The 15014-nt window shown below is 37.3% G+C and overlaps 2 protein-coding genes across 5 annotated transcripts in view; one reads left to right on the forward strand and one right to left on the reverse strand.

Annotated features, from left to right (window-relative positions):
- Positions 1-529: 529 nt before the first annotated feature.
- ddx42 (DEAD-box helicase 42) lies at positions 530-8691 on the reverse strand. 2 transcript variants are annotated; one of them, XM_015374821.1, is made up of 18 exons: positions 8617-8691; positions 7302-7520; positions 7014-7170; positions 6855-6910; positions 6536-6572; positions 6109-6261; positions 5898-6002; positions 5573-5692; positions 5310-5486; positions 5085-5213; positions 4882-4981; positions 4737-4784; positions 4560-4657; positions 4104-4380; positions 3767-3993; positions 3549-3659; positions 3304-3408; positions 530-1631 (listed from the first exon to the last, which is right to left on the reverse strand). In XM_015374821.1, exons 2-18 carry the CDS (start codon positions 7511-7513, stop codon positions 1038-1040), a joined length of 2706 nt encoding a protein of 901 aa, XP_015230307.1. In that variant the 5' UTR covers positions 7514-7520; positions 8617-8691; the 3' UTR covers positions 530-1037. The 2 variants fall into 2 exon arrangements, with proteins under 2 accessions (XP_015230307.1, XP_015230308.1); XM_015374822.1 differs by lacking the exons at positions 6536-6572; positions 7302-7520; positions 8617-8691 and having other exon boundaries at positions 7014-7066.
- Positions 8692-8705: 14 nt separating this feature from the next.
- strada (STE20-related kinase adaptor alpha) overlaps positions 8706-15014 on the forward strand; it is a 10057-nt gene continuing 3748 nt past the window's right edge. For 2 of the 3 annotated variants that reach the window (XM_015374824.1, XM_015374825.1), the window contains exons 1-6: positions 8706-8838; positions 10282-10351; positions 10642-10699; positions 12320-12348; positions 13564-13666; positions 14518-14639. In XM_015374824.1, coding sequence (XP_015230310.1) covers positions 10340-10351; positions 10642-10699; positions 12320-12348; positions 13564-13666; positions 14518-14639 — 324 coding nt within the window. In that variant the 5' untranslated portion in view covers positions 8706-8838; positions 10282-10339. The remainder of the gene's footprint in view (positions 8839-10281; positions 10352-10641; positions 10700-12319; positions 12349-13563; positions 13667-14517; positions 14640-15014) is intronic. The other variant, XM_015374826.1, reaches the window with a different exon arrangement.

Genomic DNA, 15014 nt, shown 5'->3' on the forward strand with positions numbered 1-15014 from the left:
CACACCTAAAGACAATTTCAAGAAGCCACTTAACCGAACAGTCATGTTTTTGGACTGTGGGAGGAAGCCGGAGTACCGGGAGAGAACAAACACATGCATGGGGAGAACATGCAAACTGCATGCAGAAAGACCCTGGGCCAAGAATCAAACCCAGACCCTTTTGCTGCTAGGCAACAGTGTTACCCACTGCTCCAACCTGCAGCCCTGCCACATTATATAATCCCAAGTGGGGTCGCGAGGGGTGCTGGTGCCTATCTGCAGCTGTCAATGGGCGAGAGGCGGGGTCGACAGGTCGCCAGTCCATCACAGAGACAAACAGGACAACCAACCATTCACATTATGTAATATTCATTCAAATTAAAATTTTAATAAACACATTTATAATCCAAATGGATTCTATTCTTTTTTGTGTGTGCATATTTTGTTGGTATTTCTCCCTCAGTTCTCGAGCCCCCTCAGAGCCAACAGGCCATCTTGCCAGATACAGAAACCGCAAAAAGCACGAAGATGCCAAAGCTTTAAATCAAACATGTTTTTATTGTTTGTGATATACACTATGCCATGAAAAGGCACTCCACTAAAACATGAATACATCACACAAGAAGAGCAACACGGTTAATTTCACATGTTCATTTATCTGCGGCCTATGACTTTAACAAAGTTATGTAGTACACAAAATGAAAATATACAAATCATGAGGTTTGTAAGCCCATAAGCATCTATCTTAAACTGCAATTATTTTAATTACTTTTAGAATTCACAGCTCTTTAGCTTGACTTGACTAAGGAATATCAGTTGGATGGTTTATGATTTATCTTGGTGTTTAGGATTTTTCTGAACTGAACCAACTTTATTGAGTTGGGACCACATATTGAGTCAAACCAACTCTTTTGACCATTATATCCAAACCCCCTCCAATAGGTCTGCTCGTGTCACTTTGTGATATGCCTCAGTCATCTGCCTAAACAGACCGACTCTTAATGGCGCAGTTGGGTGCCTGGATGTAGGGGAGCTGAGACGAGTTAACTTATTTCTTCTTAGTTGTCCCACCGGCTCTTTCTACGTTTTGGTGGTTCAGGAACAGCAAAGCTATCATCTCCTCTGTCCCTCCCCTCCCCACTTCCCCTGTCTCCCCCATCCCTATCACCTCTTCGCTCATCTCTGTCCCTCCTGCTTCCATCACCATTACGGCTGTCACTGTGCCTGCTGCTGTGGCGATCCCTGTCGCCATGGCGGTCACGATCTCTGTCACCGTGTCGATCCCGGTCGCCGTAGCGATCCTCACCACTGTGACGATCACTTCTGTCACTGTAGCGGTGATGGCTGTCTCCAGAGCGTCCCTGGGAGTCTCCATATCTGTCGCGAGGACTCTCTCTGTGCGTGGGAGGTGCAGGCGAAGGGTTATTTTGCTGTGAACTGGTTTGAACGTTGGGCACTGAACTCAGGGAGCCAGCGCTCATGAAACCAGGCATTGAAAAAGCAGCCATGTTGTGTCGCTCAGAGCCATTGGCAGCCTCTGTTGGCACAGAGTTCAGGCTTCCAGCACTCGTCCAGCAGGAGGAGCTGCTGGACTTGGTGCTGAGCTTTGGAGGTCCACTGGTTGCAGCAATGAAGTGGCTCTTGTACTGTGCCTAAAACAAAAGCAGACATTAAAATAAGTGCTTTGTAAAGGCAGAGCAAACATTTGAAGATATTCAAAATGAGTGACAAGGTTGTTGATCACAGATTATCAATTCTTTAATGCCTTAACCTTTTTTTTGAGAAATTTAATGTTGGTGTTTTACATATTTTCCATAAGATATTCTCTTGTGTCGCCTATTTTGAAGATTATCTGTATCTGAAACAAAATGGCCTTTCTCAAAATAACTATACCACAGCTAACACGAAGCGAGGCTATTAATCAAGTCAAAGTTGACTGACTAAACCATTGAATAGCAAGCTTTATGTTAGACAGTTCTGTATTTGCAGCAGTAGCATCTGCAAAATTGGATTTATTGTTGATTGCTCCACTTTGTCTCATCCCCTCAGCTCTCACTCACTTGTCAACAGCAACTGCTTCAAATTAAAAATGTTTCCTGTGCTCAAAGCTAAGGGAGTGCTGATAAACTACAAATTAACTGTATAGTGTCCATGTTTATGTCCAGATGAGGCAATAACTGACATCTTCAGTGACTAGACATCAACAATTAGACTTATTTTGCTCATGTTTTAATTCGAAAACTTAAGATTGGATTCTCTGTCCTTCTAACTTCAAGTGAGGGGTTTCATTTCTCAATAAACATACATTTCTTGGCATAAAAGACGCAGTGCTAAATGGCTTAGAGGTAAGATATGAACAAGCTAATGTGAATTCCCATTCATAGTGTTTGTGTTACTTAATTTGTGCTTATTACAAGGTGTGTTTCCATCAGCTCTTTCTAATGAGCACTTTGAAGTAACGGTACGTCAGAAAACCTTGATGGAAAAGGCAGAATTCTAAAAAAAAAACAAAAAAAAAAACTAAAATTTGCAATTTTGTTTTTACACTTGCTTGAGGTGTATTTTTTTTTTTTTTTTTTCAAAAAAAGACATTATTGATTTATGCTCAATATTGAAGCGTGGTCTGTGCTACACGCTGTGGGTCTAGATATGGCCGAGGCGGTGAGGAAGTGGGGACGAGATTAAAAAAGAGCAATATCAAAAGAGCAATATCAAAAGAGCAGAGATCCAGGTGGAAAAAGGGTCTCAGCGTTCTCGCGCACCACGCTCTTCTAGCGGGTCAAACTTCACGAGTTGTTTTTTTCACAATTTCAGTTATAAAAACTAAACAAGCCGGCCTCCTGTCAGCGGCACTGTCGGCGGTCAGCTACAATTTGGGAGAGGTGCAGCGGAGCGTCTGTGGAGGGGGCGGGGATGTCTGGAGCCGAAGAATTGCATTCATTGCACTGATTTTGTGCAGTATTTTTGATGCAAGGCCTTTCAAAATCTATAACGCAGGTATATTATTTTTCAGTGAATGTTTCTCAAAAAAAAAAAAATGCATAACGATATTACAGCTTTCATTGATTTATTTCAAATTTTAAACATTGTCTAAGCCTGTAAGGTAAAAAAAGAAAAAAAAAAAAAAAAGAACCAATTAATCGAATCGTATCGTGGTGTATTCTTGAGTCCAGAAAATAATCAAATCCTTGGGTCAGGAAATCGATACTGAATCAAATCGCCATGATGGCTGTGATTTACACCCCTACTTCAGAGGGGGTCTTTTTAAAAGTAATGTTAAAGCTGAGAGGCTATAGTTAGAGAAAGAATGAAAGGGAGCAGCACCTGGAAGGCTTGTTTCAGTGCAGACATGCGGTCCCCCATCGCCCCTGTTGTTGGTTTACTATAGCCTTCAAAACCACTAGAGGAAGACAAGCTGCTGCTACGTTCCTGGAAAAATAATAAAAAAAGATTTTTAAACATTCAACTTCAACTCTTCAATTCAGCAGTTAGAGGTGGAGATATATGATAAAGATTTGAAATTTGACATCATGAACATTATATACACTTGATGTTAAAAAGTCACTTACAGAGCTTTCAGCCCCCAGGCCTGGTCGCTCTTTATAACCAAGACCACCTCCACCGATGTTGGGCTTCTTCCCTTTACCCCCCTTAAAGCGTGATTTCCTGAACCAGGGATTCTGCAGGAGAAAAAATGTAAATTACTTTACATAAATTATTCCCATATTACCAAAAAACCCATTCAGTCTCCCAATGTTCTGCTGAAAACATCTTTATTTCATCCCACCTGCATGGCTAAATCCATGAGCTCCTTAGGAACAGCTTGATTTGCTCCCTCCAAGTTCCGCACCAGGTCACCAGCAAATGAGGTGTCTTTGCCTGTGAGCAGGGTGTAGGCCACACCCTTCTCTCCAGCGCGACCTGTTCGACCGATTCTGTGAGTGTGTGTGTCGATGTCGCGTGCCACATCATAGTTCACTACTGTGCGAATCGACGGGATGTCCAGACCACGGGCTGTGGAGCGAGAGGTAAAAAAGGCGGCAAACATTAGGATTTTTTTATATTTTAAAAGATACAGAAAATATTTAAACGTGTAAAGATGTAAAAATAATGAGAGTAAACACCGGCTACATCAGTGGCAACCAGAACGGGTAAGTTCTTCTTCTTGAAGTCACTGATGACTTTGTTCCTCTCACTCTGGTCCATATCTCCATGCAGGAGACCAAGGCTGTATCCCTCTTGAGTTAGGTTAGTGGCCAGTTCCTCAGAGTTAGCCTTCTTGGTAACAAAAATGAGGACAGAGCCAGTGGAAGTGAACTCGACCAGCCTTCGGGTCAACCAGTTCCATTTATCTGATCCACTGTGCAGCAGCTCCACCACCTGAGTCACATCCTCATTGGCCTTTTAAAAGAAGACAGAAACAAAAGGGTTGCAATTTAAAGGAAACTGACAATAATGGAATAAAATCTGACAAGTAAAAATGGTTCTCTTTCAACAGTACGTATTTGATACTCAACCAGGTGCTAGAACTTATTTAAATATCTATTAAGACATAAAAGCTTTTTGAAATGATAAATTACCTCTCCGATGTCTCCCTGCACGACCCGAATAGGATCAACTAAGATGTCCCTTGCCAACCTCTCAATCTTTTTTCGAAAGGTGGCGCTAAAGAGAAGAGCTGTAAAGGAAATTGTATTGGGAATTAAAAAAACTGCTTTACATTTTGGACATTTCAAAATACAAGAATAAATACTTACTTTGCCTGTCTGGGCGAACGTGGCTTGCAATTGATCTCACCTGATATTCTAAAAAAAAAAAGGTTTGAAATAAAAAATCAGATAAGAAAAAATAGAGCCATTTAAAAAGCTGTTATAAAAATAAGATGTAATAATAACAGCTTACCAAAGCCCATGTCAAACATGCGATCAGCCTCATCAAAAACCAAGTATGTCACCCTCTGCAAGGACGTAGCCTTCTTTTTAACATGGTCAATCAATCGACCCTGCATAAACAAGGTTTAGTGGGTAAAGTTCTCATTTTTTTATGTTGATACCAACCATTTTGTTCACAGCAGAGGAAAAATAAAAAAAGGTCAAGTTTCTTACTGGTGTGCAGACTACAATCTCTGCTCCCTCCTGCAGAGCTTTGGCTTGCTCCCACATACTGCCTCCTCCATAAACAGCTACAGAACGCAGCGAGTAGGCTTTTCCAAAACGCTTACATTCAGCATGGATCTATAAATCATGAATAACAGTAACACAAATATTAGTGAAGCAGGAATCACAAAAACGTTATATTCAGGATTTTTCAAATCTTCTCTCATTATCTACCTGCTGACAAAGCTCTCTGGTGGGACAAACAATCACTGCAATAGGCCCCTCTCCCTGCTCCAGCTCCTTCTGATCCATAATATGAACCAGCATTGGCCAGATAAAAGCTGCAGTTTTACCACTTCCAGTTTTTGCAATGCCGATCATGTCGCGTCCAGAGAGGGCAATCGGGACACCCTAAAATGAAGATGTGAACAAAGAATATTTTGCACCAATTTCTATTTCCCTTTCTACTGTAGGAAAATATAGATGTTTGACTGTACCTGACACTGAATTGGTGTGGGCTGTGTATACTCAGACTTTCGAATTGTGTGCATAAGCTGCTCATCAAAGCCAAAATGGGCAAAGCTGGTGGAAGGTTTTGGAGGGGCAGCGCCAGAAACCTGAAAAAACAAAGATGACAAACTTTAAAATCAGCTCATGTTAACATGATGACTCAGTCCCTCAAAGAAATGTATTTTCCAATCTATTAGGCAAAAAAAATAAAAATAAAAAATAAAAAAATCTAGAATAGCTTAATCACACAAATGAATTGCATTCTTCTAAACCTTTACTTATGATTGTGAATTAAAAGAATAACTGACGTACCCGCAAGTTCAGCTTCTGCCTTAACTCCATCACTTGAGTACCTGTGAGACTGCTTAGCTCCTCATGTTCATTGTAAAAGTTTTTCTCAAAGGGTGGGTAGTCAATCTATGAGACAGAGAAAAACAAAACAAAACACAGGTTTCAGAAATTGCAAAAAAAAAGATGGATATTGCAGTAAGCTACTTTTCATAATGACAGCTGTCAACTGTACCTCTGAGTGATCAATAGGCGGCAGGGGCAGGATTATTTTCTTGGTCGTAGAAGGAATAGGATTTCCATCACTGTCATAGTCGACGTTTTCCTCCTCTTCCTCTTGGGTCAGCCCGGCTGTAGGATTCTCTGCCATGTAGCGGAAATAGGCTTCCTGCAGAGAACAGAGCATTTTATTTTAAGAATATATATGATCTGATGCTCTTCATGCCTCCTAAACTGAGCAAACAAAACACAAAACAGTAACTTCACTTGCTTGGCTAAAGAAAAAAACATTACATTATCAGACCACAACAACGATCCTAATGGCAACCTGCAGAATCAGAGAGAGGCGATGAATGGAACTCTATCAGACCAGAGAGGATACAGGAAGTATGTCTCTGGTCCGCATTGTAGAGGATTTAAAAACTTTGAAAGAGTTCACTCACTTGCTCATCTTCTTCCTCAATGTCATCACGAATACCCCTGAAAAAAACAAGCGGAGAAAAAAAAAACTTCCCTGCAACTCGTTCATAAACCAAATGAAGCCCACACCCCACAGTTACTCAGCGTCAGTCTCCCCATTGGATCATATTTGTTTTCTGGCCTTTTGTGCCAGTTAGTGGAACAATTAAGACCCTCAATATATCAGCCAGCACGAGGCAAATAGGGAAAAATAGAGTCAAACAGGAGCCTGACTGAATGAGTACAGAATTTTAACTATTTTTTTTTCCCCCAGGAATTTCTTATTTTCAAGAAGAGCCTTACTTGGATGAGGATTTCTCCTTTTCTTCTAGTTTCCTCATGTCTTTCGCTGCTTGGCTCTAAGAAATGGAAATTAAATACAATACAATACATTATTATGTATAATTTTCAAAGATATGTTATAGATTGTTATTGCACAAAGTAAAAGTCATCTTTTCCCACCTCAACCTCTGCCATGAAGGCATCTAAAGGGTCATCTTCGCTATCTGAGCCACCACCGCCACTCGACTGCATCTGCTGCCGTGTGGGTGAGTTCTCAGCAGGAATGTAGGGAAGGTCGGCATTGCTACTGGACTCTTCTTCATCATCTTCAAAGTACCTAAACAAAAATGACAAACAAAGCATTTAATATTTGCAATATTTTATTGTTTATTTTTCTTTTACATTTTATTCAAATATTGGGAGTTTATGTGTATAACTGTGGATTAATCCAGAGCAACTGTATCTTACGCATTTTCTTCATCAAAAGTAGCTTTTTTGGATCCTATTTTATAGAAAGATGGAAGCTGTGGGCTTTTTCCATAACCCCCACTTGATCCAGAAGATCCAAATGCTGTTTGAGATCTTGGAGGAACGTTAGGCTCCTCTTTTTTTCCTGCAAGGGAAAAACCTCCAAAGCCAAACCCACGCTTCACTCCTTGCCCACCTTTGTTCCAATTCATGGTTGTGCTGTGGGAAAAAAAAAAAAATCTTTATTAGACACATATTTGATCATCATGCTTGTCCATGGAAGAGATGATACATGTATATAGTTAATAATCAGAGTAGGAATGAAGAGAACCTAAAAGAGTTTGGTCTACCAAATGCTAGGGTTGGGAAGTTAATTGATTAATCAAATTTTCTGTTTGTGAAAATTACATTTTTTTTTTTAAACCAATGCACTTCATAGGACTTCCATAGCGTAGGGGTACAAAAAGTGAATCACTTTTCTTAGATGTGTATTTATAGCAAAATAAATGCTGGTGGTGTTACAGAGTCAGCTAGTTTATCTAATATATTTGTATAATTTGATGTGACACGTTGCTTTAAAAGCATTTTCACAGCTTGAATTTTGTATTTTATCATCAAACTTTAGGGACACTTGACGTTTTATGGAAAAACACAGTTTCAAAATGCAATTTAAGAAATATGTACCGTTTAGCAGTGGCTACAATGGCGCAAACAAATGTGAGTGATGCAGCAAAGCAGTATTTTTAAGTGGAGATTTGACAATATGCAGTGATAAATCTAAGTCTGAAGATTTTTACAGTTATTTTAGTATATTTATTTGATCACCATCGCAACTGAAGTACGACAGAGTCCATTCAGTTTACGGTCGAGCTAAAATTATAATTCGGGATTATATTTTATCCAGCTACAGATTCTATAGCTAACTTTAGCCACTAGACTAATAATATAGCAATGAGTTTGGTCACATTGATTAAATATATATTTCAAACAAGACATCACTTTTAAAAACGACTGACGCTAACGATAAAACGACCCTAATAGCATGATTATATGTCTATATGTACTATTAAAATGATATTTTATAGAAGAAAAATAATACGTTAAAACCTTCAATCTTCATAATACCGATTAGATTTTCGGGGTACAACACAACATGTTAGCATTAGCACAAGGCCGCATCAGGGCCGAGGCTAAAGCTCTATATTTTGTTGAATTGTGCGGCCTTTATAAAAAAAAATACGGTAGTTATGGGGCAAAATGGAGAATTAAAAATTGTATCAGTTAATCTACGACAGATAAATGTGCATTTGTTTACCTGATTCTGAAGACAGTAAATGTTTCTGTGTTTCTTTTAGAACCCAGTGGGCGTCTGCGTCATTTACGTGTTACGTCACTATTTGTACGTCTGGTACGTCAGTCCAGAAGCGTAGAGGTGGCTGCAGAAACATTATACAGGCAACGGATTGAGCAATAAATAAGGCTACTTAATAATATTTTATTTCTTCAGCTATACCGTATTTGTCCTCATAAGACGTCGGTAGGTAATTATATAGAAAATAATGCTATTTACCGTTGTTATACTAAGTTAGGGTATTTCCTTTGGCCAATTGTTGTTAGCTGATGCTAGCCCGCCCTGTTTCACATCATAATGCAAACATTAGAAAAGCTGTTCTTTGTAAGAAAAAAAAAACTTCTTTCTTTATTTGCGTATAACGTTTGCTATTACCAAACACGTTTTCATATGTTTTATAGCTTTTTTGTAAGATACTAAGCGTTCTATTAAAGCTAAACCACGGGAAGGTGCCAGCTCCTTTTCTATTGCTCTTCGGGGTTTTAAATGGAACAGGAAAAATTCAGTGTTTGCCTTCATGTTTACTCTGCAAAACCCTGATCAGGTGTCCTCTATTTTCCTATCACAGTGTTTTGTCTTTTCTTTAAAGTGGATCCTTTTGCCGTAAAATGTTCATTCAAAGACTTAGGAGTCATTAATGACTTAAGTAGCTGCTGGGCATTTTAGGATCAGGCTTTTTTGTTTGACTTTTGTCATACGTAGTTGGACAGTTAAAAATGTATTTGTAATACGTTTGTTGTGCTGATATCATGTCAATATTGAGCAGAGGTTTGATTTCATGGCATTTACACACACACACACATGCTAATGTATTTATGATCTTATTGCACAAAATTATAATAATCCTCTTATCTTTCAAGTTTGGTTAGCTTACAGTTGAAAACTTATCAGGCATTGAATTTGTTGCTGTAGTTTTAAAAAAATTTTCCTTCCTTTTTTAACTTCTTTATTATCCATAACATGCTGTTCCATGCATTTAATGAACAGCCAAGACTCATTATTTTCCGCACAGGGAAAAGGAAAAAAGTGTTCTTTCAGCCAGCTGATTGGCAGTGTGAAGCATAAGATGGGCGGGGCTCTGTTATTCTATGCTCAATGTAGCTACTCTTAAACCGTAAGTGTGGTAATATTTAAGCCACTTTCCTAAACCCTAGTAACACCAATACTGGTGATTGCGACACAAATAAATCAAAGATACAAATAAAACTGACATGTCTAAGAAAATATGTGAACCTTTAATTGAACTTTAGTCTCCAAAGCCGAAAAATTTGCTGCATTTATTGATTATGAAATTGAAGGCAACTCTGGAGGCCAAGGCAAATTATGCAAACATAAATAAATACACACATAAACTAAGAAAAAAATCTAACAACCATAAAGGCATTTTTAAAGTCTGCCAGGCAATGGTGAAATAAGTGAAAAGTGCTTGTTAGTGGGACCATAGCTACATGATTTTCTCACCAGTGTCTTAAGAATAAATATTTTTTTCTCTGGAGAGTCACTGTTTGTGTTTGGAAATGTGTAAGGCAACCAACAAAACTGTGAATGGTTGTGGTAAGTCAGCATCAAAAGGAACATTTGTAGCAAGGATGAAAAATCTATTCCCTTTTATCATGCTTTATTTTACAGATATTGACTAAGGGAGTTTATTTCAGCATCCCATGTAACGGCTAACTCAGGAGGATCAATGTCTTTTCTTGTAAGTGTTTGCCAAGTGCTTTTATTTATTGATGATTGGTTTTTACACTGCTTTCCAGTATAATAATTAAACCTAATTCCCAGCCAGATATTTCTAACAATTTAAGTCATGTAAAAGCAAGGCCAATCTCTGTTCGAATAACTGTTGCTGAGTTGTATTAACCACTGCAGTCAGTCATTGACACTGTTTTTTTGTTTTGTTTTTTTTACCCTGTGTAACATTTCTTCCTGTTCTTGCATTATTTTGTTCTTTTTTTTTCATGCTTAACATTAACCTCTTTTATCTGTCAGCGCTGGGTTACTGAGAAACTGAGTGTGGAGAGCCTCAGAGATCTGGAGTTATTTGGAGGTGAGGTTCAACTTTTATTTTTAAGGCTTTAGCGCCCTTTAAACCTCTGGCTGTAGTTTAGTTTTTTCATGAGCAAAAAAAAAAAAAAAAGACTCAGTTGTCTTTTTGTTTTATGTAAGCTTTCCCCTTAGTTCTTGCTGTGCTCTGTTTTTCAAAGTCATTTAAATTTTGTTATGCATCATTTTGCCTAATCTTTTTTTTTTTCTTTTTTTAAACTTATTTTGCCTTTAGTTTGTTTTAGTATTTCGTTGGAAAATAAAGCAAACACAACTTTCTTCTAATTACATTCTAATGTGTTAGGAGAAATTCAATTTGGTTTGTTGGTATTAACATAGCCGTGAAACACAATCATTATTTATTTAAATAAAAATCCTCATAAAAAATGAATATTCTAACTTGGTAATATTTATTAGTTGAGAAGATTTATGTATCCAATACATATTTATTGGTCCATAACGCAGACAAAATTGATTATATTATATATTTTTTATTATTATTATTATAATAATGGATTATTAGAGAACTTTCAAACAGTCATAAAGAACCAAGAGATCATAAAAAAGGGACCCTTTTATTAACTTTTTCCTATAAAATTCCCAATAATTGCTGTTTTTCAGAAATTAGGCTTAACCTCAAGTCTTTTCGTTTGTGAGATGAATAAATATTGTGAGCAATTTATTTTCAAAATTCCTCATACAGCTTAGGAAACTCACATCCGATGTTTTACTATTGATTAGCAGTAAATGTATTAGGTCAAAATATCATAATTGGGATCATTAAGCTTCATGTTTCCCTGCAGTCAGACTTTTTTTCTTTTTTTTGCAAAATTGCTGGATTGGATTTTTTTTTCATTGCAACTTTCTCTCCTTTTCTTTTGATTTCATCATTCACTGTAGCTGCATGTTTGTACAAATTGCTCCTTTGTTTTGGCTGCTCATGAATATCATTGCTTTACATAAAGCTCCAGTCATAAGATTATTTATAACCATTATGAGCATAAATTGAATAAACTTTGCACTGCTTTTGGTTACAGTAGAGGAAGAGAAATTTCCTTTATTGCTCCAAAATGAAGAAATTTAGGTTTGAAGGGGCTGCACAATAGAAAGCAAATGAAATGTTATGGCAACATGATAATAAGCACTTCCCAAATAATAGCTCAGATTAAATGTTTTAGTGTACGATTATTGTAACAAAAGACACTTTTTTTTGGGAGTGGAGAGGGCAGTTCTTTTCAAAAATATGTGAACATCCTCCACTATACCTTTAAAGGACAAGTATTCCAGTAGTGAAAAATGATCAGGTTTGATACATTAACAGTCCTAAATTAGTAAGTAATTTATGCTCATGATGAGTGTATTTAAAATTCTGACTGAAACTGTAATACCTGTCAAGAAACTGCAGAGTAGCTTTATAAGTTGCGTTTTCCATTAATTGGGGTGGTTATTTTTTGAATTGCGATGAGCGTATTGGTTTAATGAATCAAAATATCCTGGAGAAGAAACTTCCATCATGTAGCAGCTGTGTTTACCAGCTGAAAACAAACCCCTGTAAACACAGATCCTTCTCTTGTTTTCTTTGTATATACGTATTTATGTCATTCATATGGTTTTTCTACCCCAGAGCAAGCTCAGGGACTCTCACACAGGAAAGTAAGTGCGGTACTCCTGTCACTGCATCATCATCGTCACCTTTCATGTGCCTTTTGTGTACGTGCGAGCATGCACTCATACAGTACGTATGTGCGCACTCAGATTTCTATTTAGAAGAGTTCATGGTCCCTCAAGGCTTTGGACATGTTTGTATGCATGGGTGTCCAGTTCATGCTGCACATGCTTGTTTTATTGATGGTCTTCTCACTTCACAAACAAGTTTTTCTGTTTCATAGTGTATTAGATTTCCCTCACAGTAAGGATTCACTTTTCTAGTGAAGCCTATAAAAAGGTTAAGATCTGAGTAATTTGTGTATTTTTGTTGCCTCACTAAAAGACATAGCTTATTGTTTAAAGAAACTGATATTTCTTGAAGTGCCAGCATACAGTTTGTGTTGTTTGTGTACGTACATATGGACGAAATTTCGTGCTTTGAGCTTTTGAAGTTCATGACAGTCCGTTTTTGGTCTGATCAGTGATCACCAAGGACATCTCCGGTGTTCTCCATTTCTTCTGACAAGATTTACAGAAGTTTCTTTAAACTGCGGCTGCAAGAGCATGTTTGACCTTCCTGCCAAGACAGGTTTACTTTGGGCTTCCTGTTGCACAAAGCTACACCATTTGTGCTTTGGTTTATGGAGCAGTCTTTGGTTTTATCTGTTAGATTCTTTACCAAGATAATTCCAAAGATTTGCACTAATCAGAGTCCAAATGGGAATCTTTATTTTGATGATCATGGAATCATTTTAAAGGGTCATACATCTGCCTTCATCTGCCCCGCCAGCTTACTGCTGCAGTCAGTTAATTTCCATCATTTTAAAATCTATAATTTGATGGAAATCAGGAGTCCTCACTGCTAAGAATGTTTTCTTTTTCTTTTATTTTAGTTTTACAGAAATGAAAGAAATAAAACGATAAGAACAAAAGACACTAAAAACTAAATACTTCTAATTAAGATTTGCTCTCAGAAGGTTCCACAGATAGATTATTGTGGCTGCTGATGTTTTAGTTGAGCTATTTTTTGAGAACTGCTTGGATTTACTGATATGATGGTGGTTCTTACTAATGTTTAAATCCACTAATGTTGTCTGCCTAATGCTGTAGAGTCTGTTGTCTTTCATGGTGGTTAAAAGGTTATAGGTGAATCATATTAAGCTGAAAACAATGCTCATCTCCTTTTTTTTTTGTCTTTTTCTTTATCTGTCCCTCCTCTAGCCCCATGAAGAAAGTCAGGAGAGTCTGACCTCCCTGCCCCGTCGAGACACCATGGGCTCATACCTCCCAGACAGCAGCTCATATGAACTGCTAACTGTCATTGGTAATTAAAAACATAAATATTTGCACTTTCTTGCCTTTAGCATGAACAGTTTTTAACAGACGTTGACCTGCAAGGGAGTTTTCTGTTCCCTTATCAACCATCCAACTACAGCAAATGCATGAAAATCTTTAATTTAACCAGGCATTTGATTACTTTGCTAATTCTATGAACTGCAAATATTGACTTAGTGTTAAAAGAATACAGCATTAGGTGGAGATCTAAGAAGGAAAAGTTCAGATTTTCTAAGGCTGGCTAGACCCTCTAGAGAGGATTTTACAAAGAAAAAGAAAGCAGAGAACCCCAAGCTTCCTCTTCTTCAGACTGCCCTGCACAATAGAGTCTAAAGTTTCAGAGCCAGAGGCTTCATCAGATCCACTGTATGGCATACGGCTACAGAAGGGCCTAATTATGCCTTCAGACAACAACATCTACAACGACTCATTGAGTATTGAACTCACAGCTACATTTAATCTCCTTTTGGGATTAATAAATTATTTTTTAATATAATTTGCATAGGACTAGTATGATTATCTTTTTTTAAGAGATAAATGGATTTCTGTGAACCTTTAAATTAATATTATGGTGAAACAGGACTAACACAAAAAAGTATACTGTAAACAAAAAATTAATTTAGTGGTAAAATTGTAAGTAATCAATGATTTTTATATTGTGTTATTAAATGTGGATTATTTATATGTATATAAAGTACATCTGGGTTTTTCAATATTTTTTTAACTCCTTTTACTTTATACCTTTAAAAATATAAATATATTTAGCTTTTTGCACATAACCATTGAGTTCAAAGATCATTTTGCATCCTTTGTTAAACTGAAGCACATTTATTTTGTCAGGTAAGGGTTTGGACGACCTGATGACTGTAAATCTGGCGCGATACAAACCCACCGGGGAACATGTGGCCATTCGTCGAATCGACTTGGAGTCATGCACTAATGACATGGTCACCTATCTGCAGGTCTGCAGAATCATTTCTCTCATTCCTTTTGTTTTAATCTCAGTGCTTTAGTACGTAATCCCATTTTACCTACAGTGAGATGAAGGAAGATTTTCCTTCTTGCATATTTCTACAGAATTTTTTTCTATTGACATTGTTTAAATGATCACATTTTAATGCCTGCTAGAAAATAACCAAAGGAAATTTTATAAGTTTTCCAAACAAATTAAACCAGGCAGGTCTTAAGTAAATGTATTTGTACTATAACCCTACATAGCTGTGGCCCATGATGTTTGAAAATGTCTTTTAATCAATGTGCTGTTAATTTTTTTTTTTTTTTTTTTTTTTTTTTTGGAAAAAAGGGTTTTTCATTGGAACATTGGAAACTGTTTGTGT

The sequence above is a fragment of the Cyprinodon variegatus genome, unplaced genomic scaffold, assembly GCF_000732505.1.
Source record: "Cyprinodon variegatus isolate N-32 unplaced genomic scaffold, C_variegatus-1.0 Scaffold109, whole genome shotgun sequence".
Lineage (NCBI taxonomy): Eukaryota > Metazoa > Chordata > Actinopteri > Cyprinodontiformes > Cyprinodontidae > Cyprinodon > Cyprinodon variegatus.